Source organism: Lichenostomus cassidix, chromosome 5 (genome assembly GCF_008360975.1).
Source record: "Lichenostomus cassidix isolate B80296 chromosome 5, HeHo_3.0, whole genome shotgun sequence".
Taxonomy (NCBI): domain Eukaryota; kingdom Metazoa; phylum Chordata; class Aves; order Passeriformes; family Meliphagidae; genus Lichenostomus; species Lichenostomus cassidix.
Window position 1 is genome coordinate 62,570,376 of NC_139486.1, and position 26,242 is coordinate 62,596,617.

A 26,242-nucleotide genomic window follows, 5' to 3' on the forward strand; every position below is an offset into this window, starting at 1 on the left:
GTTTGTTATAAGCATTTATTTTATGCCAACTTTAGAGAGAATGTTTTATTTTACAACAAATAAGGGCAGGGAAATGTTTGTTTTCCTGTTTGTTTCTGGTAGAGGGGAAAAAACCTTAAAATTCAAGATACACCAGATATGTGAATTTTAAAAAGTTACATGTTTGTGGGGAATGCCTTTACTGGAAACACGCTGTGAAGAGGACACACAAGGCACATGAGTCGGGGGGATGAGGACTCTTTTCTCAAGGGGGAAATTCACACTGAAAATCTTTGGCAGTATTAGAATTCCTTCAGATAAAACAAACTGAAGTTGTTACTGGAAATAGATTTGGGCTGGATTCTGCAGCCTCTTCCATGGTCAGGAGAGGGTATGTCAACTTGGAAGTCTCAACGGGACTTTTTTATAATATCTGAGCTATTTTGATGAGGTCTGTGGACCTGGGCCTTGCATAAAGTAGAAAATGTAAGAGTTTATTTATTATTAACAATACATTTCACTGGATACCTAGATTTTCAGTAGTTCAGTTTTGGATTTTTTTTTTTTTTTAACATGAGCTCTCTTTCTCTGTCATTAAATACCTGGGGAGCTTCATCTCATTATTTCTCTCAAGAAAACAAAACCTAATCACCTTGTAGGAAGTGACAAACCAGGTTTACTCGGTAAGTCCTGTGAACAGCTGTGAATATGGCACCAGACACTGGAAGTCAAAGGGCTTGTAGTCCATCAAGATGGCTGTCATGTCCTCTCACTGGCATCAGATCTGCTGGTTCTGTGAAAACACACATTTTGCACAGCTGAAATACTAAGAAATAGTCTCAGCTCTAGGAGAGGTGGGAGGAAAAAATTGATATTTACAGCTCTAAGGACATTCAGGCTTCCCCTTTCCCTAGCAGCAGCAGCAGCTTTGCTTTCTGCAAGGTCTCAGCTGTTGTAACCGGAGCTTTGTGCGCTGGATCGTTTGATCCAAACATCAGGCATGTCTGGTTGGCTGTTGGGTAGCACGACTGGCCCTTCGTTCCCCAATCCAAACCGATTTTTCCATGAAGAGCTGTTCTGCTGTGATGCAGCTGGAGAGACATCAAAGACAGTCTCCCTCAGGTCCAGCCGCAGGGTATCTCTCTTCCCGTTCAGGTAACCTCGCTCTGTGTTACCGTAGGAGTCAGACAGCTCTAAGGCATCAGGACAGGAACTGGCTGATTCAGCGAGCTTCAGGCCTTGCTCGAAATCACTGATCGATGTCTCGCTGGAGATGTTGAGCATATCGAACGAGCTGCCAAGAGAACAAAGGCATCTGTGAATTTTGTAGATGTCAGCAGCAGGGAGAGGGCTGTGGTCTGAGGTATAATCTGACTGCTGCTGGGCAGTGTCACTGTAGCTCTGAGATTTATTGGGCTGCCCTTCTTCTTTCATGCCAGCTGGCTGGATGTGGTCCAGCCCAGACCCATCCCATGCTTTCAGACCATACTTTCGACAGCGACAATCTTGGCAGAGTCTCTCCCTGTGAATTTCTGTTTCTGAGGTGCTGTGCTTGTAAGGAGAGGAAGTTTGCAAGGCAGGACACTGGCACAGGCTGACCTGCTGGTCTCCGAGGGTCTCCTGCAGACTCTGTCTCTCTCTTTCCAGGGAGGGGTGCGTTCCCCCTCGAGGGCATCTGTTGTCATCAACTTGTGTGTCTTCAGAGAGCACAGAGGGCCGGTTGGACAGCTTGCTTGTGGAAGTGCTGTTGTCAAAACTGTCGCTGAGTTTCCTGGACAAGGGCTGGAGCTCGTATTGCTCGTTTGCAGTGTTGGACTCCTGGACCTTCCGCAACCGGTTTTGCTTCTCGCTGCCCCCACAGGCAAAGTTTCCATTTGGCCCAGAGTCATCAGAGTAGTCTTTCATGGTGTGGGCACAAGGCCAGAGGATCTGCCCGCAGTTCTTCTCTGGGCCGAAGAAGCAGCAGAGCGACTGGAAGAAGAAGCTGGCAAAGCCACAGCTGATGCAATTGATCATCATGACAAATATCCCCAGCTTCCTGTACGCCAGGACCGTGGCAGGCAACATAATGACCCCTGCAGAGAAGAGTGCAGAAGCTGCCATGGCTGTGGCGCAGCTCATATGCTTCAGAGAAAAGGCCACTCGGCTCAGGCGGTCGGAATGGGGGCACAGGTGGTAGGAGATGCAGTAGTTGACAGTGAAGTCAACAGAGAGACCTACTGCCGCTGAAATGAAGAGAGACTCCACTGCGTTGAGCTGCCACTCCAAGAGGACCAAAAGGCCAATGGTTACCAGGACAGTGCCTGCAATGGCAGTAACAGAGAAAACGCTAAGGAGAACGTTCCAGGTTGTAAGCAGCAGCACCACAAAGGAAACAGCTATGGAGAGCCCCATGACCACCATGGTTTCCGTGCTGAGACTGTGCTGGAGGTTGTACAGCTCTAGTTTACTGGTAAACCATCCATTCTGAAGCCCCACAGGGGCAGTTTTCATTTCCTCTGTTATCCAGAGGCTGATTTCCTCATAGAATTGTTTGGCTTTGCTGTAGTTGAAGCTATAGTGATAAATAGTTTGAAACTGCAGCACTAAGGCAACAAGATTTCCCTCCCCATCAAACCTGAGGCCCAGATCATATGTTTCTGCCCCTTCCCTGCCCTCTTCCAGGAGCATCATTTTGATGCAGTGCAGGAAGACTTCGCTTCTGTAAGGGAAGGAGAACTGGTTACAGCAAAGGTTGAAGCTGTGGTCTCGCTGAGAGCATTGGCGACTGTCCATCCACCTGAGGAACTCCTCCATGAAGCACACAGTAGATTTCTGCTCCGCATCAGGGTAATAGAAAGTTTTGTTCTTCACTTTTTGGCAGAATTCAAGGAGCCACTTCTGGGCGTCAGGGTTTTGCATGGTGAAGGTGGTGTCTGTCACTAGGGTGCCATTGCTTTTTGGATTGAAATGGTCCCCATTGTCCACGGGCAGAATGCCCCAGACGATCGTGACAGGCATATGCTGCCCTTCTCCATGCTCCAGCCTCTCAAACATGAACTGGTGGCAGTACTCGGAATCATACCTCTCAAAGGGGTGGCTCAACCTGAACACTTGGACAGACGATGTCTCCAGAGTCGGGAGTTTGAGTTTGGGGTTGGAGCAGGAAATGTAGGCACCTCCTATGGCTAAGGCAGCAAACCAGCAGATCCAGATGTACCGAAACTTGATGACCCCACAAGGCAGAAGCTTTTCAAAGAGCAGCTTGGAGGTTTCAGACAGCGTGTTCTGGAGAGCCCGGAGGACGTAATGGATGGAGAGAGCGACTCTCTTGTGGCTGCTGTTGTTCCAGTAGGCTTCTGGCTTGTAAACGCAGGTGGTTGCGATGTAACGCTCGTACAGCACGGCCGAAGAGGGCAGCCAGGTCATCATGAAAACCAGGTTCACCAGCACCGAGGTGCCCATGTAGACGGCGAAGCAGCGGATGGCTGTGATGTTGCTGATGTAGCTGGCGTAGAAGGCAGCGCCCGTCGTGAAGCACGAGGCCAGCATGAGATATGCAAAATGGTGCATGGTTTGACTCACCCTCTGAGCAAGCCCGGCGGAAGGGTTCTGGCCCTTGCTGTGGTTCCACAGGTCGAAGAAGACAAAAGTGTGGTTGGCACAAATGCTGCTGAGAATGATGACTGCTGTCAGGTTTACAAAAGGGAAATAGGTGAATCTGAAGGCCACCTTGTACAAGAAGTAGGAGATCATCAAAGAACTGACAACAGCGAGCAGGACCATCAAGGTAATAAAGACTGAGCGTAAATAAAAAGAAATGCTTAAAAAAATAGCTAATATTGCCAGGACTGGATACTTAGTATCCAGTAAAAGGTAGTGCTGAAACAGTTTCTGTTTGAGGCCCAGGTCCATTCCAGTGATAGATGTGTAGTTATCAAACAGATCCCAGGTTTCAAGGTTGTCTAAGTAGATCCCCATCATAGACGCACCTTTTCTTGTAGGCAGGAAAAGCAGGCTGTATTTGAGAGAGGGCACTTGGTACTCCATTGTCTGGGGACTGAGAAAGTCCCTGTCGACCAAGAAGTGAAGCAGTTGGTAGATGGCATTGAAGCGGGTACATTTTTCTGGGACTTGGGCACACTGAGAGTGTTTCTGTCTGACAGCCTCGGGGCCTATGCAGGATGGAGTGAGGACACCTCGGTGGTAGTCTGGAGCACAGGCACGGAGCAGGGCCAGGGTGTGGGAGATGTCTCCTTGGGTTATCTCCAGACACGAAGACCTGTTGTACAGGACAGCAATGTAGTTCCCCAGGGACCAGCTTGGGCAGCATTCGTTGGCTTCAGTGCGCTGGCAGAGGTCTCTAAAATGCACGTGTGAACGTATCTGGAAGACATGAGGGGGCATCAGGTCAGACCCTGTCTTGCAGCCCCAGACTGTACCTTACTCACTGCAGTAATTGTCCTCTCCTCTCCTCTCCTCTCCTCTCCTCTCCTCTCCTCTCCTCTCCTCTCCTCTCCTCTCCTCTCCTCTCCTCTCCTCTCCTCTCCTCTCCTCTCTTCTTCCCTTTCCTCTTTACCCAAGGTGTACCACCCACCCCCTGCCATTCTCCCAGTGACAAATCCCAAACACCAAAGCTATGGAAAGTTGGTACCCTTTTGCAAAAAATAAACTCTATCCATCATTTATATTTTATAACTGCAGGTTTGAAAATTTGGCTCTAGGCAAATGCAGCTCATCCAGTTAAACTTCTCACTTGTAAAACTTGCCACTAGTCTCTAAGCTGGTAGCTCCATTTCCGTAATTATGTTCTGCTGCCCAAAATTCTCAGCAGCTTCTGACAGACACCTTTAGCTTCTGGACCAGTTCCTATTCAGTGTCCATTTATTCTTGTTTAATTTGCAGCTGGCAGGTGGGATCATCCCTGTATTGCCAAATAGGTGAAATGCTCTAGAATCCTCCAGGTGAAACCTGTTGTGTAGCTTACATTGTTTTTTGTCTGGCATCCTCTCAGCAAAAGATCAAAGATTGCAGCAGACAGAAAAGAGACAGCCTGTACATGTGTTCTTCCTGCCATACTGACCTTGTCTTGTTCCATTTGACACATTGACTGAATAGCTTGCAAGTTCCATAAGCTCCCAGCAGTTGTGGACATAAATACCAGCTGGGAATAGCTCTTTTCTGAAATCAAGAAGAAGAAAAAAAAATTTAAATTATTAGGTAATGAAGATGAATCAGCCAGGCTGTTTGGTGTAGACTCTCCATTCATAGAAAAAAGAAATATATATCTCTGTCCATAGGACTGTCTCTGGAGGGCTCCCTGGAGGGAAGCAGGTCACAAGACAGTAGGGAGCAGTAGCGTGTGCCTCCTGTGACCTCATCCCTGCTCCTTGAAATTGGTCAGCAGCATCAGGCCATTTTCAAAATCAAATGTCAGCTTGCCTTTTGTGACTGCTAGCACGTGGTTCTGCACGCCTGGAACAGGGAAAGAGCTCGAGCTCAGCCAAAAACCCCCAAGGACCTGTGAATTTGGTGTGTGACTAGTTTCAGAGTCTATCCAGTTTCAGATCTGGATAGAAGCTGGGAGGAAAATAAAAATATCCGCATGCTGTTCCTCTTCTCTCTACTTACAAGTGCCCGTTTTGGGACAAATTTGGAGGGGGGTGTTGTTTTCTGTTTTTCTCTTCAGATTTTACTGCCATTTACATTTTTCAAGAAGAAAAAAAATGAATAGAGAGGGAGTGTGGGTAGACAAGGGAGAGGGAGCAGACAGAGTGGGGCATATGCTGTTTTTTCATAGTATTCACTTTTGATATGGGTAAATGGTGAAAACATTAGTCCTTTAATGTGTGCTTTTAAGGTATATTCCTAAAGGGAAAACAAGAAGTATGGCAAAGAGTTAAAAGGAGAAACAACTCTTCAGAATTTCTGAACCAGCCTTTTCTGACTACTGAGCTATGAAGAGCTGGGAGGGCACTATCAGGGCTCTCACAGGTGGAATTGTACACACTGCTTGCTTAGAGCAAATTCTGAGTATTCCCTGTGTCCTAAACTCTGACTGTTCTGTCAGTTGAGTTCTGGGTGTGCAGTATTTACTGCCCCATTGAGATTTCACTCACCTGGGGGACCGCAGAAGAATCCATCTGCTCCATAGATGGTTTCCACCATTCTCCGTGTCCTTGCTGCTTGCTCTCCCTGAGCAGCCTTCTGTCCTCTGCCAATGCCAAGGTCATCATAGCTAGCAAGAGGGCAGATTATTGTCAGCAACTGTTATTGTTAACAAGAGAGCATCTGGCTGGGAGTTACATTCACAAGGCTCTGGTGCCACACACAGCAATAGGGAGCCCAAGTCCATTGCAGGCACAAAGACTTCAAACTCTCCAATGCCTCAGTTGCTTTTAAGTGTAGGATGTATGTTGGAATTCGCATAGATATTTCTGAATATTGAATCTGTAACTTTACAACCAACATGTTCCTCAAACCCCCCAAACCAAGCTCAAGTACCTTTTCTTCTTGACATAGGGAGAAAGGGAAAGGGTCTTCTTGTAGCCTGTATGGCTCTCGACATTCTTCCACACAATGAGCTTCCTGCCAATGTCAGTGTCCCGTGGCTCGAAACCCTGCACCAAGGAAAAGGGCTTTGTCACAGCTCCACTTCAGGTCAGCTGTCCTTAGGCCTCCTCTGACACATGGAAACTGTATGAGACTATTACTGCATCTTGGAGAGATACATGAATTGAACTCTTCCTGGAAAGCATCCCAGAGATGAGAGAATAAATATGTCCCCTTTCCCTTTCCCTTTCCCTTTCCCTTTCCCTTTCCCTTTCCCTTTCCCTTTCCCTTTCCCTTTCCCTTTCCCCTTCCCTTTCCCTTTCCCTTTCCCTTTCCCTTTCCCTTTCCCTTTCCCTTTCCCTTTCCCCTTCCCTTTCCCCTTCTCTTTCCCTTTCCCTTCCCAGCAACAATGTCTACAATTATCTCTCCCTGATCTCCTAGAAGAAGAATTTCTCCTCCTTTTCAAGAGTAATAGTCCCTTACAGAAATGGGAATAATTTTCCTTTTTGTGGATAAACTCTAGTGTATTCTTATTTTCTCATGATTCCTCCATTAATCAGAGGCAGGGGTGGCTTTAGGGAATGTGGCATTCTGCATGGAAAACATTCTATGTGCATAGTGCTCAGAACAGGACATGCTCTCCATGTCAAGAACCTCATGCACAGACTGTAGGAGCAAAAGCCAGCTCCTCTATCCAGTCTCTGCCAAGCCTAGCTATTCCCTGTGGGCAATCCCAGCCTTCAAGCCTTGGAAGGGGAGCAGAGGGAGCAACTCCAGTTTGTGCTGGCAGTGTCTTTACACCAGAGTGAAGGCACTGGTGGGAGTGCACTGCATGGCTGAGGGCTGTGCTGTCCCTGTGTGTCAGGACTGGCACATTCTGCTCATCTTGGAAGGTTGATATCACTGGTTGGGCACGGATTTTCCTTATGTTCCTGTTGATGCATCAACTGCAGGGACTTACCATCAGGGGTTCTGAAAAGTCAGGCAGATCCCCAACCAGCAGCCCAGCCACGGTGCAGATCGCAGCCACCACGGAGCACAGCACCAGCACAGCCAGGGGCCACTCTGCAATCAGCTGAGAGTAACTGCAGTCAACGGGAGGAGAAAAAGTGCAGCTGGTAAGATGCTTCTGCTCTGAGCACAAAACCTGCTGTTGAACCAATGAGGTGTTAGTAACAGGAGGGAAAAAATCAGGGTCTCTGGTCTGAGCAGTTATTTACTGCGAAGCTTGGAGGCTCTAGTGCAGCTATTAATGAACATATTACGCCTCTAACTGGATGTTTGCAGGCAGCTCTAATTAACTCGGGTAATTACATTTTGCCTCCCTGCATTTTCCAGCTTTTTCAATCAGAAATAATAAAAACCAGACTCTTGTGTCCTCAGGCAAAAGGAAGCTTTAAATATTTAAGTTCAAAGATTGCATTTAGAAAGAGCCTCTTCATTTCCTCTGCGTTGTGCAATGTCAGCTGGTGGCTGCAACAGTTTGGGCTGCAGATTTCCAAACTGGACCCTGAGAAATCTTCAGATTGTTCTCGAGAGTCCCTGAAAGTAACTGACCTGAGCAAGCCCCCTCTCATGGTTTTAGACACTGCTCTAAATTCAAATGTATTCTCTACAATACATATATTTTTAATGACATTTCACACAATTTTTGTTACATTTCTATGCCTTTCAAACCCTTCCAGGGAAGCAGCTTACTCTGGCCAAAGTATTTTTTGCCAGTTACTTTTGCTCTGAAAGAGCTGGTGTAAAATTTTCTATCCAAGTTCTGTTTTTCCTTTGGGAGAAACTGTCTCCCATATACGATTCTCTATGCAAGTTACTATCCCACATTTTTTAACAGTGCAGGTTTTACTGTGTCAAGATTTTTGTCTTCCTCAGAAATATCAGTTGAGATACAAGATAGTGGAAAGGGGTCCTGCTCTGGTTTGGCAGGTTCTAGGTAGTTCTTTTGTGTTCTGATGTATTTCTGAAATATAAGAAATTCTTTGTTCAAAAATAGTTGACACGGATTTGTGAAGGGAAGTGAAATATTTATGAACTTAATTTGAGATGGAAAGTTTCTGCTTGCCTGCTTTTTTGCCCCTTTTGCTTGGGACTCCACTGCAGCTATTTCATCATTAGACATTGTCACAAGCACCTCAAACACCTTCTCACATGACTTTTGATTTTTTTTGGCTTTTTTTTTCAATTACAACAGCCTTGTCAAGTTTGTTTTAATAGATGGAGCCTTTACTGTGAAAATTAACAAAACTTCCCTTTACTCATTTGAGTACCTAAATTCTGGAGGCTGTTTTGGGTATTTCCATGTCAGAAAATTACCAGGAAGAAAAAAGAACAATAAAAAGAACAAAAAAACCCAGCTGCAGCCTCTGATGATGGAAGGTGCTTACCCAAACCATCCATAAACAATAGTTTACAAAAGTCAGCTTTTAAACAGAAGTAGAAATCAATCAAATTATTTTAATTTTGATAAACATATTTAAAATTTTCTGTCTTTGGAAAAGATGAGTTTATTTTGTGGATGGGCTCTTTTCCTTATTGCTCCTCTGGTAGGACAATCTGAATTAATCTTACCAGGCACCTGCCCAAGAACAGCTACTGAGACAGTGCTGCCATTCATTAATGCAGGTTAAATTGATCTCACAAGTAAATGGAGATTTTTCCAAGGAGTGGGAAGCCCCAGGAGCGCTGACCTTGCCTCTGGAGCTGGGCCTGCTGGGATGTCACCAGCAGCAACACTCTGCCTCTCCTAATAGCAGGACAGGAGAGCACTGATCACAGGGTACAAGGGCAGGAAGCTTTTGCTGTTAAACATACCTTTTTGGCATCCTGAAAGCTTTGTCATGTCTGCAGATAGAAAGGAAAAAAGAGGTGTTCATTTATTATTTCCTGGGAAGCCCAGTGCTGGGCTGATCCCTGAGCAGGTTAACCCTTGCAGGGCTGTAAGCACCAAGGGGAGCCAGTGCTGAAACAGTTCTGCTACTATGTGAACGAGTTTAATGAATGACAGAGCCTTTTCCTCTTGCATTTTAACCAAATAGGATGGGAAGCCATGTAGTCACTCACATTGCCCCTCTCAGAAAACCCCACAGAGTGTACTGGACATTAGCAATGCAGCCCCATAGGAATCCCATTGCAGATCTCATCCATTAAAACCTATCTGGTTTAAGTGCTTTTCCTGCACTTCTTAAACTGTTTCTTGACAAAAGCAAACCTCTTTGTTAAATCTCATGAGTTGGGCTAGCAACAACTGTAGATAGTTTTTATTTCCTGTTTAGCTCAGCAAGGATTTTCCCAAAAAGGAGGCTCTCATTTGTTTCCTGGGCCCCTCCAAAGACACTGTCTTTTCAGGCTATAGGAGCAGAATGCCAGTGGAGCTGCTAAAAATATTTTTTCAGTATCTTCTTCACAGAGGAGCATTTGTCACTCCTACTTGAAGCACTCTGAGGAGGGAAATAAAGAAGCCCACCCCAGGGGTCCCAAAATTTGTTAACAAATCCCTGAGGACAAGCTTTCTTGGTGGGTCAGATGTCTGCAGGACCTTTTGTTCTGCCCTCTCTCTGCACTGAAACATCGCATTGAAACATGCCCCAGTCTGGCACGGCCTTGGCTTGGACACAGCTTCCAGAGAACTGCTCCCACCTCCTTCCACAGCTGTGCCAAGCCCTCCTCAACCAGTGCTCCCTCCTCCTCTCCCCCTCCTATGCTCCTGCTTAAACTGGGAGAAGGTCCTGCTGCTCTCCAATATCTGTGTTGGGCAGATGCCCCCCCTCCATGCAGCAGCCAACTGGTGACTCTGAGGCAGCTCATCCTTCCTAGCCTTGTTCTGAGTGGGAGTAATGGAAAAGCAATGGAGGAGAGTTCCCCATGGCAGTAACTCTCGGTGGCTCGTGTAATAAACAATTCTGTGTTTTGCTTGTCACTTCCAGCTAATGCTCTGTAGATTTGGGACAGAGAGGAGCAGAGCAAAAGCCTCCCCAGATTATCAAAGCGAGGTCTCTCTCCAGCAGTATGCTGCCCATCCTGTGCTAATTCCCTCACAATAGCTCCTCAAACAGATTTGCTTGGATTAAAAACCTCATTCTGGCATTATTATGTTATCACTTTTCTGACTGCTGGTGCTGCACACTCTGCCAGGGATTTACAATCCAGCTGTGCTTCCTACTTAAATAACCTGTTACAGAGGACATGGACAATTTTGTTGATAGCTTATGAGTGAAACTGGATCCAGGAAAAGGATCCAGGAAAAGGATCCAGGAAAAGGATTCAGGAAAAGGATCCAGGCTCCTTTGACTGCAGTTCCTTTACATTGCAAACACAAGCAAATTAAATCCTCTGTGAATGGCTGGAAAATGAGACTGAAAAGGGCTTTTCTGCCTAACACTGCAGTGCTGTACACAGGCAAGGAAGGAATCCTGTGCCATCTTTTATCAGGATGCAGTGGCTATGGCTGCAGCAGTGATCTTGATCTTGTGGCAAAAGTGGACTCTAAAAGGCACACACAGGAGGAAGGATCTTGCTGGCTGGAAAGAGCAGAGGTTGTAGCACAAGCTGTTGTTACCCAGGCACTCTGCACACAAATGGATTCTGTCATGGACAACAAAGAATTCATACCCTTGTTGCTGCCCAACCTGGAAAACCAAATAACGTTCCCCCCGTTTTTTATCTCTCACTGCTCAGCGGTAGACAGTGCTTACCCTCTGCTGCCACTGCCTTCCAGCACTGGCAGCAGCTTCTGTGGGGACAGGAAAAGAATGAGCTCTGCTCCTATCAGTGAGAACTCTGCAAGATGAAGGACTGGCAGCTGGTTGGCTTGGAGTGCAAAGGGAAAAAATACAAAGGTAAAGGAAGATGGGCACATTCACAGCTGTGTGACCTAGGAGTGACTGAATGACCTTGGCTTTAGCCAACAAATCCCTTGAGAAGGAAATCCCACCTCTCCCTGGCATGGGAATGGCAGCTCTCGGTACACCCACACAGAGGCAGAGAGCAAACTGGATCCCTCTGTGCATTTTGGGGCAGCTGCTGCCCTGAGCTGAAGAGCAAACCCATGTTTCATGCATCCCTGCTCATCCCTCCCACTCTCCCCCACCAAGTCTGGCAGATGTCTTTTTGAGCCTTCCTCCACATCCCACTTACCTGACTGTGACAACATGATGTTGCACCGGCCGCTGCTGCCCAGGGGACCACTGTTTCCAGGCCATTTCCGAGGCCTCGTGGTGGGAGGCTGGCACGAGATCACCGCTGGAAAGGTGGGAACACAGCACGGGCCTCTCACCTTGCCCAGGGAGAGAGGGCAGGCTGTAGCTGCCTTGGGGCTCCTCCTGGGAGCAGGGGTAATATGGCTGCGAGTCCTGGGAGCTCGATGGCACCTGGCCATTGGACTGCGTGGAGACTGGCCCAAGTGTGTGGCTGGAGGAGGGCAGGTTGTCTTCCCCCAGCCTGGGGGATGCAGGAATGGGGCAGTGATGGACTGGGCAGATTTTTTCCCAGGAAGTGCCACTGTAGCTGAGCTCGGCATTCCCGATCTCTGGCATGGCGAGGCAGGTCTGGCAAGGTCCTGCATTTTGTTTTTCTCTACGAGAAAAATGAAAGATAAGGTAAAACAGCAGAGAGGTTGAAACGCTGCACTGGGGAGTTGAGTCCTGAGAACTGGAGATGCTTACAGAGCTCCCACATGACACAAATGTCAAACCTCACCCATTGTGTCCTGTGCCAGGAATCAGCCTTAGGGCTAAAATGGATTATGCTTTTCATAAAGACATCTGTGACTCACTCAGGAATCCCAAGCAATGGAGAATCCTGTAGTCAATCCTTTGTGTGTGTTGCTCTGAAAGCTTGAAAAATTGGGCAATATCCCCCCCATATATTGTCACAAAATATTTCATTGTGGAGGGGGATCTTAAATCAGGACCCAGAGAGATTACAGAGGCCTGGGCAAACAGAAACCAAAGGAATCTGCATGTGAAGAAGCCACTCAATTATCTGCACTCCTTGGGAGGATTAATTAGTGTGATTGCTCTGCAGAAGCACTGGCACTGCTCCATGTTGGGTCAGCAGGATAGTGAGTCATCCCTGGCACTGACACAGCTGAGCAGTGAACCTGAGGGCTGTGATGTGTAACAGGGGCTTCAGCCTCCAGCCTGGCACATTCCCTAGTGGTTCCTGTGTCCTGCATGCTCCACTGGGCTCTTCAGGAACTTTTTAGACACACATCTCCCAAGGATGACAGCAGCAGATATTATTGGTCTTATCTTGTAGGAAGGGGATGGACTGGGATCTCTATAGATCCTTTGAAACTTGACTGTCCTCTGGCTGCTAAATTTACTGAGACAAAACATTTGCAGACTCCAGTTCCCAAGTAATAAGGTGTCTGCAGGATACACTTTCTTCTCTCCAAGGAATTTAAAACATTATTTCATTCCTATAGTTCTTGACTTATGGAGTCTGAGAGGTTTTGCTAGCTTGGAGAGAGTTTGAATAATACTTTGAGGGACTGCTTAGTCTGTGTGATACCAAAAGCCCCTTAACACACAATAAACTGAGGTCGTTCTGACCCCAAAAATGCTTGAGGAATTGCTGTCCCAAGAGATGCAAACACCAGCAGTCTCTGGTCCTTTTTCAGAGCACATGCCATGGTCTCTTACAGCTGAATTATGTGTCTTGCTGCAGTGCGTGGCGTCCAGGAATAAATAGGACAGACAGTTCAGGCCAGCTAGAATCACAAAGTGTCTCAAGTCATCAAAGAATTATGAGTGTTGGACTAAGATTGCAGTTAGATGAACTTTACCCTGAGGCACCTGGTGTGATGCAGGAAAAAAATGAAGGTAAGAAGTTGGGGAAGGGATGTTTTTTAAACTTTGTAGAGTCCCTCTCATTTATTTTCCTCACAGCCATGGAAAAAGGCAGAATTTTAGTGATTACATGTCTCTGGAATTAGACCCAAAGTTAACTGGCATGAGAATACAAAGGACAAAAGAATCTGTAGAATACAATTAGCTCAGTATTGCTTGAAAATTGCTATTTTTCCCAGACAGCAGGACATATTGGCCTTGGCAGTCTGTGCTATGTACTTTCCGAAATCAATTGAGTTTATCAGCACTGATGAACTATATTTCATGATTGTACAAAATGGGCTTATTTAATTGAAATCATTACAGCAGAGTAATGTTTGTGGTAGCAGTTACACGAGTGCTGATGTGGACATTCATGGCATAGGCATGACCCTCAGCTTCACTGGTGCACTGTACCACTCCAGCGACCAGTAAAAGAGAAATCTTGACTGATTAAGCACCATCCAATGCTAAGTTCAGTTTCTAAACCTGAAGAAAGCTGTGATTACAGATACAGAAGGTTACAGACATGGATAGCACATTCCTGGGTCCTGACTTTGGAAGCCATAATTGATGTGTAAATGCAAAGTAGCTGGAAAAAAGTCAGTGTTTGTGCTGAAGCAGGTGCCAGAAAACCCGCAGACAGGTGTGCACACCTCAGTGAGATAAGGTTGAGATAAGGTTGTCCCCAGCAGTTCCACTGCTCATTTGCCTCTGAGCTGCAAGCCAAGGTACTGGTAAGACTTGAGCTGGTTCAACACAGCAGGAGGGAGAGCTGCTGGCAAAGCAGGAGCTCCTGAGCTGTGGCAATGATATCCCAGTCACCCACAGAACTTGTCAAAGAACATCAACAATAGGCTTGAAGTCCTTGTTGTCCTGTCCCAGGTGGATTAGTGACAGGATTACCTGGCCTTTCAAGCATGTGATTTGTGTTAGAGCTGTGTGTAAAGGTAGTTCACAACAGGAAACTCCACACTTGTCATACATGAGATTACAGATGCAGTGCCAGCAAAGCTGCTCAGGAGATGTAATCTGAACTCTTGCCAGGGGTTCTTACAGCCTCATCGGAGTCATCCCTGCACAGGGAGGGATTCAGGTGCAGCACAGGGCAAGAGCACTGCAGACAGACCAAGGAAAGATTAGGGTCTGTGGCAGTTAGAAAATAAAATTACATCTTTAACTAGTCGTTGCATTTCTCTAGTAATTTTAGAGGCAACTTGATGGGAAGGTGCTAAACCACCACATCCCCTACAGTGCTGCTGAGCAGCAGGGGCAGAGCTGTTGGGGAGAGCTGACCTGGAGGATCCCTCAAGCCACACTCACAAGGTTGAAGTGTAAATCATCTTGCTCTTCCCATGTGTCCAGTGACTTGTTTGGGGTTTGTAGTTTTGTACTGCAGGGGATTTTCATCAGAGAGCTGAGGTCATGGTTGTGTTATGCTTTGACAAGGCCTAGACCTTTTCTCACTCCCTTTTTGTTGCCTCTAAGTTACTCTTTTTCCTCTACCTTGATCCTGTTTTTTCCCTATTTTTTGCACACTTTAAATAGGTGATGCTCTCCTTCGGTGCATAATAATTTATAAAGACACTGCTGCAGTGACATCTTGTGCTTTGGTGTTCCTACACCTGTACCGTATTTCTGATCTTTTTTTTCAAAGGAAAAGCAAAATTCTTTTCCCTTTAAACTGCAGGATCTGGACAGTAACCTGGGACCAGAGGCTTTTTGTGACTAAATTAGCCTGTCTGCCTCATCTGAGGGTGAATATGTGACACTGGACAGAAAAAAAAGGGCTTTTACAAAATACACTTTGAACATGGTCAGAGAGAGGCAGGAGACCATGCAAGGAAAGATTCCTCCTCCAAAAAGCCCTCAGCTACAAAGCCTCCCGGTGGGGAAAGCAGATGCCAAACTCTCGGATATCGCAGATTGCCTCCGGGTTTTCTGCACATACGTTGGTAGCTTTGTGTCTAATATTTCACATGAAATCACACTCTTCTTGTTTACCATCTTTGCTGTGAAATGCTGTCAAGTTCTGCTCTTCCCCCGCGTGTCATCTCCTAACTCAGTCCCTGGCCTGCTCAGTGACTTCAGATTCTGGAATAACTTTGGCAAGTTTGGATCATTCACTCCTGACTTCTCTTCATTAACTCCTTTTCATACTAAACAATTACGGCTCTGTCAATTACCCTCTGGATACGAGTTCCTTGTGCTCATCCCTCTCAAATCCATGACGATGTGACCTTGGTTATCCATATCTCCAGGGAAACCTGGAGCTTGCAAATAATGATTGGTTTGGATAGTCACTGCTGGCAGCTCGGCAGAGTTTCAGTCTCCACTTGCTGCTCTCCCAATTAGCTGCAGTGCTGGTGAGCTTAACCTTTGTTCTGCTGAGGTCTGCACCAGACACTTAGGCTGGTCCTTCTTTGCCTGAAACTATGTCACTATTACTTTTCTGGGCCCACAGGACCCTGAACTATGCTAGAAAAATGTTCCTGGGGATTTCTGATATCTGTTTGCTGTCAGGCATGAGGAGAAGAGGGCAGAACACCACACTGGACTCTGCTTGCCATACTAACACTGACAAAGACTTTTATTTTTAACATTCATTCCCACTCTGGGCTGTGTCAGATATTTGATGTCTTTGGAATTAAATGGGCAGAAATGGGCTCTTGGCTGCAGAAAATCCTACAGAGGCAGTTGACTGCCTCCATTTTCTCCTCCAGGCTCAGCTGGATGCAACCAGAAAGATGCTGGGAAAGGAGAAAAGAAGGGGTATAAGGGAAGGGATAGACTAGGGTTAACTGCTCCTGTTACCCACAGCAGTGAGCTGTGTTGCTCGTGCTGTTTGCTTCCCAGTCTCTTCCCCTGAGATGTCTAGACAGAATAATAATCCAATTTATGGGCCTGCCCGAGTCATTCTGAGTGCAGCAGTGCTTCTCTGAGATGAGTACCAGGGCACAAACAGCCTACCTTGTGTGGGGGAACCAGCAAAAGGACTGGAGCTTCTTCCCGCAAGGGAACAGAAAAGAGAGGGTCAGGATTTCTAAGGAGACAGCTTTCTGCCATTCCAGGTCTGCAGGGATGTGGAGCACTGGTGGGATACAGGGTCTGTGGCAGGAGCCAAGGCCTCCATGCTGTGAGGCCACCCCCTGGTGCAGAGTATCTCCCTCTTCCAGAGACCAGCATCCCTCTGCCCCACAGAGGATCACTGCAGGACCTGGCTTTAGGCTTTACCTGCTCACTCTGCCCCAGCAGGATGGTTTCCTGGAAACATGCCATGTTGGCTGCATGTTCCCAGCACATTCCCCTCGGGATGGTTTGGTTCGGCAGCACACAGAGCTTAGCTGGGGTGGAGGAAGCTTTGTGGACTGAGAAATAGTAGCATACAGTTGCCTTCCTTTTCCTAAGCCACTCCAGTTTTTGGCACTCTCTGGTCTTGCTGTCCCGCCCCCCCCATCCCCCCCAAGCCACGCAGCAGGAGAGCACATGTGGTTGTGAGAGGGAAATGGGCCAAAAACATTCAGCCTTTTGCAGGAATGGCTCCTTTCTCGTTCTGCCTAATTCCACTTTCGTCCCCAAGCCCATTTCTATAAACACTGCTCTTTTTTTAATAGATCACCTCCTCCTTTGCATACTAAGGAGAGGATCAGGAAAGCAGCACTTTGCATATGAAAGATGGGAAACACCTACCGAGTGAATGGAGCTGTCTGATGCCTGACTCGAACTACAACTTCTCCTGTTGACAGAAGAATATCAAGAGGGAATAAAAAAAGGAGAAAAAGGGCAGGAGTCTGTACCTTACCTACAACTGGAACCCTTTTTCATGAAAAACCTTTGCTCAGTTAGACATTAAGTGCCACAAAATTTCACTTATTTAAAAAAAAAAAAGCTAGTTTTATTTTCTTTCCCCTTTTTTTCTTCCTCTAGCAAGGTTTTGTTTGTATATCAGCTGTACAAGTGTTCCCAAATGAAAAAGAAATATGAATTCATTCTGGATTAAATCCATGTGCCATAGGTCAGCTTCCATCTAGACTAATAGCTTTTTCCTGGAGAGCTGTAAATGACTTTTTAAGAATGTGCTTTTATAATGGAATTTAAATTTCTCTTTGAACATACCACCAGCAAAACTGCAGTGGAGCTCTTGAGAAAAAGAGCTTTTTTCCTTGTATTTTCTAAGGAGATAAGAGTGCCCTTTTCATGGGATTAGGGAAGGGTTCATTGCATTTCACTGTCAGCTCGTTATCTAGCTCCCTGTCTCTCTGACAGGGAGAGACAGGCACTCCTGAGCAATCCATCTCCCCCTTTGGCTGCGGCAAATCCTTGTGCACTGAGCAATTCCTGTGGAGTTCTTTTGTTTTGTTTTTTCAGTCTAGCAGCAGGATCGTGCATACCCTTGAGAAGACCTACAGTCTTTTTGTTAGTGACTCCTGAGTATGTTAAATCATCATGAAAAATTAATGAGACTGCAAAACTCTGCTTCCCACGTAGTCTGCCAGCAAAAGTTTAGTTTTATAATCCTTTCCATTGACTCGTGTGAACAGCCTTACCTTTACCCCAGGCAGCTGCTGCTGCTGTGGGTACAGGTGTGTGTGCTGGGACAGAGCCAGACACGGAGGGTTTAAGGCTCCCACCCAGCCTTCAGTGCCAGAACAGATCTGTCTGCACTAGGAAAATCATGTTTGCCAAGCGTCATTTTGAAGAAAAAAGGAGTGAAATGAGAAGGGAAAGGGAAAGAAAATCTCCACCTTGGTGTCCAAGGCTAAAAGAGGCCAGGAAGAAGGGGGTGTTTTCTGACATCTGTGTTTTTCTGGTGATGAGGTGAGCATTGATGAAGAGCCTTGGCTAGGGCAGAGTGTGGGGAACATGAGCTAAGCCTGAGTGAGCAGCATGGGTGAAGTTCAAAATACACCTGTCAGGTGGACTAACCCTGTAACTTATTTCTCGTAGGCTGCAGTGCTCATTCCAAGACCTGTTTGAATTGCCAAGGATTACTAAGTCAAGCAAAGAAAATGGCTCCAGTGACAGCTCGGATGCCACTGAATGCACGAGATTTAACCCAGTGCTGGACTGTGTGAGAGTCACGGAATGCTGAGAGCCACAGGTACAGCAGCCTCTGGCCGAGGGCATCAGAGCTGTGTGATGAGCAGCGAGTGCCCTGCCAGTGCCCCCGGGCGGGTGGGGCTATGTCGGCATGAATATCCTGTGCCAGAGAGAAATGAAACCCTCGGGCTTTCAGAAGGGATTTGTGCTCTGCTGACCTCGGGATGTGCTCTGGTCAAACGGAATCTGAAGAGCTCGGGTCTGTTGTCCTGGTCCCACAATGCCAGTGTGCTCGTGAATATGGGATGGCTCCTTGCCCATGATTATGGGCTTGCTGATGTTTCCAGAAAATGTTGATGATTGTGGCTGCCAACCTGGCTTAAGACACCAGGTAAGGGAGCATATGGCACTGGGGGACACGATGAGGGATGAGGGGGTTTATGAAGGAGATCTTTGGAGTGAAACCTGTGTTTGCCCACAGCTGAGTGCAATAAGGCTCTGTCTGAAACACACTGAGCCTCCCAACAATAGCTCTCCCGTTGCTGCAGAAGGGAGAGCACACCATGTTGCAGGATAGAAACCTGCCCGGGAGGCCAAACCGGGAAGACCCCCCGGCACGATTGGCTCTGCATGGTATGCCTAGCTCCGGGGCAGGAGCAACCAGGGCTCCGGTTGGGCAGCGCACATCGCCAGAGCCCGAATCGCGAGTGGCCAGCTGGGCAGGCAGCGAGGGACTCTGTCTGCTCCCCCGCTGGGAGGACGGGACACACCTCGGCGGGAGTAGGGGGCCCTGGTCCCAGGAAAACCCGGTGGCACCGACCACTTCCACCCACATCGCCGGGGGTGGCGGCAGGGCTGCAGTTCCCACCCGCCGGGGCACCGGCTCCGCTCCCCTGTCCCGACGCCGCAGCTCCTACCTGGGCGAGGCGGGGTCGCGACCGCGGCGCGTCCCCTCGGGCGGCGGCTCCCGCGGGGGCGGGGAGGGCGCGGCCTCCATGGCCGGCGGCGCCGGGCGCTGTCCGTGCCCGCGGTGCTGAACGCTCCGGAGCGGTGGCGGCGGAGGTAGCGCCCCGGCGCGTCCCGGCTCTGCCCTGCCTGGCTCGGCTCGGGGCGGAGCGGCGCGTCTCTGCCCGGCTCGGCGCGGCTCTACCCGGCTCAGCTCGGCTCGGCGCGGCTCTGCCCGGCTGGGCTCTGCCCGGCTCGGCGCGGCGCTTGCGCGGCCGCGGAGGTGGAGGCGGGCCCGGCGCGGGGCGGGCACGGGGGCGCAGCCGCCGGCACCGGGAGCGCTGCGGGGGGAACTGTGAGCCCCGGGGCCAGCTTGGCTGTCGGGGATGGGGCTGAGCCTGTGGGATCAGGACAGGAGCTCGGGGCACGGGGCATCCTTTGCGTGACAAGTCCCTCATCGTCGCACTTGTGCTCCTCCTTGTCCCGGGCTGGGAATGCTCCCACAAGCACTCCTGGTCCTGTGTGGCAGGTGCAGGGCAGCGTTTTGAAGTGTTGGCTTTTAGCAGCATTAAATAAGTAAACGATTTTTTGAAATAGATGGTGGGTGTGAAAAAACTGAGTTGAAAGCATGGAGAACACAGGGAGGTCAGGCATGCCCACCTCCTTGCAGTACCCTTCTGGTCTTGTCTATCCATAAACATGACATTGCACTGAGCTGGGTGGTAGCCACATGTGTCCCCTTGTGCACGGGCATGGCTTCCCAAAGAGCTTGTGGAAGGTGGCTGCTCCTTCTGTAGCTGCCAATGACCATGACACTGTTTAGGAAGGGCTTGGCACTTTCTCAAGACAGTGTGTATGGCCATGGGAATGGCAGCGACCTTCTCCTCTACCTGGTCATCATACTTTGTGTGTTAGCTGTGGGGATGGCTGTGACCTTCTCCTTCCTTGTGGCCATCTGTGGACCTCACAGTGGCAAAGACCTTTCTCATGAGGGTGGCATCCTTTTTGCTTCACACATACAGAACAGCTGAAGCAAAAAGGGAGAGTATTAGGGCGGAGAGTATCCTATAACTCCCACTAATCCTCTAGCTGCTTAGAGTAAGCCCTTCCTGCCTTAATGACTTAAATGCCTGAGGCACTTTAAAGAACAAAAAGCTTTTCCTAATGCCGGGGTGGGTGACTCTCTCCCACCAAATGCTGACACCTCTCCAAACCCAGCAGGAGGGAGTTTCGAGCACCGGCTGCTGGCGGTGCTGCTGGCCCAGCCTAGTGCTCCCTGCTGGACTGGGCTGCAGGGGACCAGCCTGCTGTTCTGAGCCTTAACCACAGAAATGTCACTTGCCTGGTAGGATCAGATCCACCGCGAGGAGCAGCTCCAAAGCAGCTTGTGTTGTGTGGCCCAGCAGGAAAGACTGAAACCTGGTATCTGCTGAAAAGATTGGCTGGCATTAATGTGGTGACAAGGACATGGGTGATATTTCCTTTTTTCATTCTTCCTGATGCTAAATAATAATTCCTGCAACAGTAATGATAATAATAGAGCCATGGGAGCTACAAGGATGGTGGGAATCAGCTGGATTACAAACATCCCACCGCTTCTGACAGGCACATCTCACAGCTTTAGTTTGGCTCAGCCCGAGGTGTGAACTCCTTGTCTGGGAAGTGGGGGTGATCATGCTTCCTCACTCCCACAGCTTGGCACATTTCCTCCATGCTGCTTCAAGGTATTCAACACACGGATTAATTATTTTTAATTGCCCTTAGCCAGGGGCTACAGCAGGGCTTGTGCTCCCAGCTGGCTGGAAAGCACTGCCCAAGGCAGGTAATGGGGCTGCCCTCGTCCCTCCTGGGGCTGCTGCTGCACGGCCAGGGCTGGGAGGGAGCAGCTGTGGTGGCCAAACTCTGGGAATCCTGGAGTCCCTTACTTCAAAACCTTCTTGGCTCTTGACCCTGCAGTGCAGTAGAGGAAGAGCTGCCTCTCCCATCAGCTGGAAGCTGATGCTCTCCTCAATGCCTTGTGCCATTTGGAATCTTGCCACTCTGTGACCTCCCTGTGCTTAGCTAGTTTGAGGCTGGTGGGGCAGAGCTCAGTGTCATTCTAGGGGAGGCATGTGCTGATCCCAAGATTTCGACCCCTTACAGAAAAAAACCCAAGGGTGAGCAGTATGGACAAGCAAATGGGGCTCCCAAACTGTTTTAGGAACATAAATGTTGTTCACAAGACAATTCCATCAAGATGAGACTATCCTTCATCCAGAGGAACTCTTTCTTTCACAGTGCCTGGCAAACCACGATGGGTGAGTCAGCAGGATGGAGGCCAAGTGGTCCGGATCAGTCTCTTTACATTGGGATGCATTCCTGCCTCTCTTTCTGCAGGCAGTGCTACCCTGCATCTTAGGGAAACCACGCTCAAAGCTGACAGCTTGCAGTGGTGACACCACCATGATGTTTTGGACAGTGCAAAACCACCCATGTCGTGAGTTTCATGGAAACCTAAGCCCTTGAAGTCACCATGGCCAAAGCAAGGCTGTGGATCACTGCGCAGCTGCCTCAGATTGCAGCAGACTGCTGGTTTCCAGGCAATGTACAATGGCTCATGGATCTGCAGCCAGCTTATGAACCCTGGCCTGTCACTGCTCACTGGAGCAATGTAATAGCCAAGATATTTCTGCTGCTTGAAGCCAGCGTCAGTGTGCCAGACACCTCTTGTGCTGGAAGCTTTCCATGGGTACAGCAGCAGTCCTAGCTGCTCCTGCTGCATAAACCTCCCATTGTCTTGGCCACTGAAATTGCTTCCTTAGCCAGACAACAGCTCTCTGCAGGGGCAGCACTGCATTAGCCAACTGAGCCCCAGGCACCTTCACTGTGCAGAGCTTATTTAACAGGTGAATGTAGCTGCCCACCTTCTGCAACTTTGGGAGAGGTTGATTTAGAGATATAGAGTGCTTCAGTCATGGTTTGAGTGCCAGGACCTGAGTCAGAGCTGTTTGTCTGAACGTTTGCATCTTACACCAAAGCCATTGGTGCTGGATGCCTGAAGAGAAAGGCCCAGGTGCATGTTGGGTCTCTCCCCTACAGTTTAGTTTGCTGCTGTCCCAGCAGCATGGCCCAAGCAGTGTCATTGTGCAAAGAAGGATGTGTGTCTCTGCAGATGTTTGCACTCCACAGAGCCCACGTTCTTCCTCCTTGCTCCTGGTCCATGATGGCCTTTTTCTGGTTTGTAGGTACAACAAAGTTACAAAGTGAATTTTTAGGAATATAACTACCTAAAAAAGTAAGTTTTAATGCCTATTTGTTCAGCGCCATTTGTGAGCACTCTTCACTGGGATGGACTTGGAGGAGCCATCACATTCCAAAATTTGTGTGGTTGTGTGTGTCAATAGGAAGCCTCCTCACCAGTATGCACCAGTTTAGGGCATGAGGTAGAAAGGGGCTCAGGAATCAGGCTCACAGGGCATTTTTGATGGCCAGTCATTATTTCTGCCCCGGGTGTGTGCTGGAGCACAGCCCTCATGCAGCACAGCACGGAGAGGTCCATGCAGGGCCCTTCTCTCTTTCTCAGAGTTCTGCAAGGTTCCTGAAGGACTGGAAACCTGTGTGTAGCTGCTGATCCAAAACCAGGGCTGAGAAGGTTGCAGGCATATGGCAGTTATGTTTCTGGGCACCAATACATTGCAAACTGAAGCAAATAAGAGATGTGCTGAGTTTGCAGTGTATTTGAAGGGGCAGAAGGCCCATGGAGACCCAATTCAGCTTTGTCTTGGCAGGGAAAGTCTCTCAGTAGCAATATTGTCCCATTTTCCACGGTGCTGTGTGCTGGGAGCGCAGCCACATTCACTCTGAAGCTGCCCATATGTTCACACCATTTCCCACCGTGACTGACAGCGAGCCAGTTCCCTCCGAGCATCCTGAGATATCCCAGACTAATTCATCCTCTGCACATAAATATTCTTCCTGAGAGGATTTGGGACATGGATTCTCAGCTTGGGGAAGGCCAGAGAAGGCTCTGGGATATGTGACACACCTTGACTAATTGTGCCTGTTACAATACCTTCACAGCCTAAACAACGTCCCAATGGCACCAGTGCCAGTGAGTCAGTGTCATCCAGAGATGGCCTGGTTGATATTTTGGAGAGGAAATTGGCTGAAATGGCCCATTTCAGGAGGATCAGAGCCTTGGGGGGATGAAAACCAGTTCATTTGGCTCAAGAACAGATACATGAGTGGAGTGGAAAGGTTCCACATCTCAAATTGTTGAAATGTTGCTTTTTTTTTCTTTTTTTTTTTTTTTCTTTTTTTTGTGTTTAGTAACTGAGCTTCAAGTGTTTCAGCTGGTGCTTCCAGAAAAGTGCATCTTAAAGTGTTTGTTCGAAACCTTTCTCATCAAAAGCTTTCAATAACAACAGGGCAAAGGAAGGATGTTTTTAATCAATTCCTGCAGAAGGTACTGAAGGGAACAAAGTATTCCAAGGTGAAAGGAAATGGAACTTTTCCTTTTTACAAACCCAATTCTAAACCCTGTATTTTAGCCCACCCTAATCCCATGTGTTTAGACTGCACAGTGTCCCCTGCTCTGAGCAACACCTCAGCCCTGCTGCAAAGAGCAGTTCAGAAGGGCCAACAAAATATCCACATTACCAAGGGAGGATCACCTGGCTCAGGACCTCATTCATGGACCTAAAATTGCCCAGAGAAAGATATCACCCTCTTGAAATATGATTTCCATCCTGCTGGAGCAGGGATTATTTGCACTTTCAGAAGTTTTCTGCCACTTGAGTGAAGCACTCAGCAGCCGGGCACAGCCCAGCAAATGACTGCAAGTGCTTCATGTGACGCCTAAGATTTTTAGATTTTTATATTTTTCATATATTTGTAGCTTTGGAGATTGCTAAAACATGGGTGTAGCTTCTAGTATTTTTCCTATCTTTCTTCCCTGCATTTAGGAAAAATAAGATAACCTTATAAACACATTCTTAAACATTATTTAGTCTTATTCCCAGGAGAGAACCAACTACAAAGACTTCTATTTTCCAACCAGAATCTGGAGCCGATATAACAAAAGTGAGGCAAAAGAAAGCTCTGGACTACTTCCAGTGGGGACCCCAGGAATCATTACCTAACCAACTAACCTTTTAATTGGACAATATATGATAATTATACAAATCGACTAACCTTATAAAAATTGTAGAATTACTATACCTCGTATGATTTTTGCCATATTGTGTACCTGAAAGCTTTCAAGTAAAGGTTTGCTTTTGTGTTCACTCCAACGTTGTTGGAAAGATCTATTCTATTTTCCAGGCATCACAGGCACCTCCCCCCCTTCCCTCCACCCAAGTACTAATTATTGTTGAACTGGTCCTTTAAAATTTAATTGCCACCTTGACTCCCTTTTTCATCTCCTCCCTTCCCAGGCGCCTCTGAGCCTCGTGCAGGCTGGTTCTTCCTGGGTTTGTCCTCCCAATCAGCTCCACACCTTGACCCTCTGCACAAGAAAAGCCAGTCTTCCTGCTGAGCCCAGTCTGAATCCATGCAGCATCCATGTGAAGTGGCACCACTGGAGCCCATGCAGAGTCTTCAGTGCAGTTCAGACCCTGGAGCCAAGGTTGGTCTCTGGAGCTTGCTTTTGAGTTCTGCTGGCAAAGGGAAATGAGATGGTTTGTTAGGCTTTAATGGAGTTTGGCTGGGATGAGAGGCACCGAATTTGCCACTTCTTTCTATTTGCATAAGACTCAAAGTGGTTCATACCACTCATGTAGCCCCAAAGCAGCCATATGTGGAAAAATTTTGACTTTTTGGAGTTCACAAAAGGCATGTGACCATGTCAAGAGCAAGCTGGATCCTGGCTGCTCATCTGCAGCTTGTGAGCTCCAAGTTACAGGCCACTGGGCTGTCCACATCCTCCTGGATCTGGGCTGAAGCCATGGGCTTGAATGGGGAGCCTCTCTGGGCCCCTGCTGATGACGGGGCAAACAAGTTGCTGTCTGCAGCATTCCATGCTTTCCCCAAGGACTACATTTCCATAAAAGATGAAATAACCTGCCTGACTGGCTGTCCTGGCCACTTTCCACAGCCTCACACCCTTCCAAGGGTGAGTCCTGTGTCCTACATCTGAAGGCTGGGTAGTGAACAGGGTCAGCAAACCTGCATTCGGACCTGCTGAGCATGTCTCCGAGTGGGAAGAACTGAGTAGACAGTTTTTCTGTCTAAAATGAAAAATGCAAATGCATTTTTCATTTGCTCAGCCTATGACCACTTCAGAGGCCTTGCACTGGAATGACAAATTTGCAGGTGCAGAAAATATTGGGAAAGCTGACAAGATCATGGGTTATTCTGATGCCTTAATAATTTCGGGGTTTTTTTCCTCTTCATGTATCTGTAACTTGGTGTTGTACCGTGCTCTTACAGAATGCTGAAAATCTCTGTTCCCAGCACCTTTAGTGAAAACAAAGCTCTCTGGACAGAGATTCAAGGACGTATTCGTTACCCTAGGGCCTGAAAGTATGTAAACAACAGTGGAAAGGGGGAAGCAGAGCCTGGGGCAGTCCATATCATCATCTGAAGGTGTGATTAGAGAATTAGGGACCAATATGCTAATATGACAAAACTTATCAAAGGTGAAGAGCTCATGACCCAGTGTCCATTTTGGGTGTAGTCCCTCATGCTTGCCCGAGTGTACCTTGAAGGCCTCAACCAAATTTGTCTGCTTTTTATACCCCTAATTTTTCTTGGCCTCTGTTTCAGGTAGCCTGGTTTAGGCATCAATTCAAGGTGGCATTAAACATGGATATGCATAGAACTCACCCACAGGGCTTGAGGCAGGATCCTGCAGGCTGTGATGATGCACAGGGAAGGGGAAAAGAAGGGACAGACTTGTTCCCAACAGGAAGAGGGCTGCTCTGCACATCCTG

At 48.0% G+C, this 26,242-nt stretch overlaps 1 protein-coding gene and 1 long non-coding RNA gene across 4 annotated transcripts; one reads left to right on the forward strand and one right to left on the reverse strand.

Annotated features, from left to right (window-relative positions):
• On the reverse strand, positions 1 to 19,554 carry DISP2 (dispatched RND transporter family member 2). Of its 3 annotated transcripts, XR_014852801.1 has the most exons (9): positions 19,304 to 19,554; positions 11,653 to 12,090; positions 9,331 to 9,360; positions 7,472 to 7,595; positions 6,463 to 6,578; positions 6,078 to 6,196; positions 5,042 to 5,139; positions 859 to 4,344; positions 1 to 772 (listed from the first exon to the last, which is right to left on the reverse strand). XR_014852801.1 is itself a non-coding variant. In XM_085063470.1 (8 exons), exons 1-8 carry the CDS (start codon positions 19,381 to 19,383, stop codon positions 925 to 927), a joined length of 4,425 nt encoding a protein of 1,474 aa, XP_084919596.1. In that variant the 5' UTR covers positions 19,384 to 19,554; the 3' UTR covers positions 1 to 924. The 3 variants fall into 3 exon arrangements, 2 of the variants coding, with proteins under 2 accessions (XP_084919596.1, XP_084919597.1); XM_085063470.1 differs by having other exon boundaries at positions 1 to 4,344; XM_085063471.1 differs by lacking the exons at positions 7,472 to 7,595; positions 9,331 to 9,360; positions 11,653 to 12,090; positions 19,304 to 19,554 and adding an exon at positions 6,919 to 7,202 and having other exon boundaries at positions 1 to 4,344; positions 6,463 to 6,768.
• LOC146437056 (uncharacterized) lies at positions 13,160 to 24,916 on the forward strand. Its single transcript, XR_014852803.1, has 3 exons — positions 13,160 to 13,340; positions 18,294 to 18,777; positions 24,746 to 24,916. It is a non-coding gene; the product is annotated as an uncharacterized LOC146437056 (long non-coding RNA).
• The last annotated feature ends 1,326 nt before the right edge of the window (positions 24,917 to 26,242 follow it).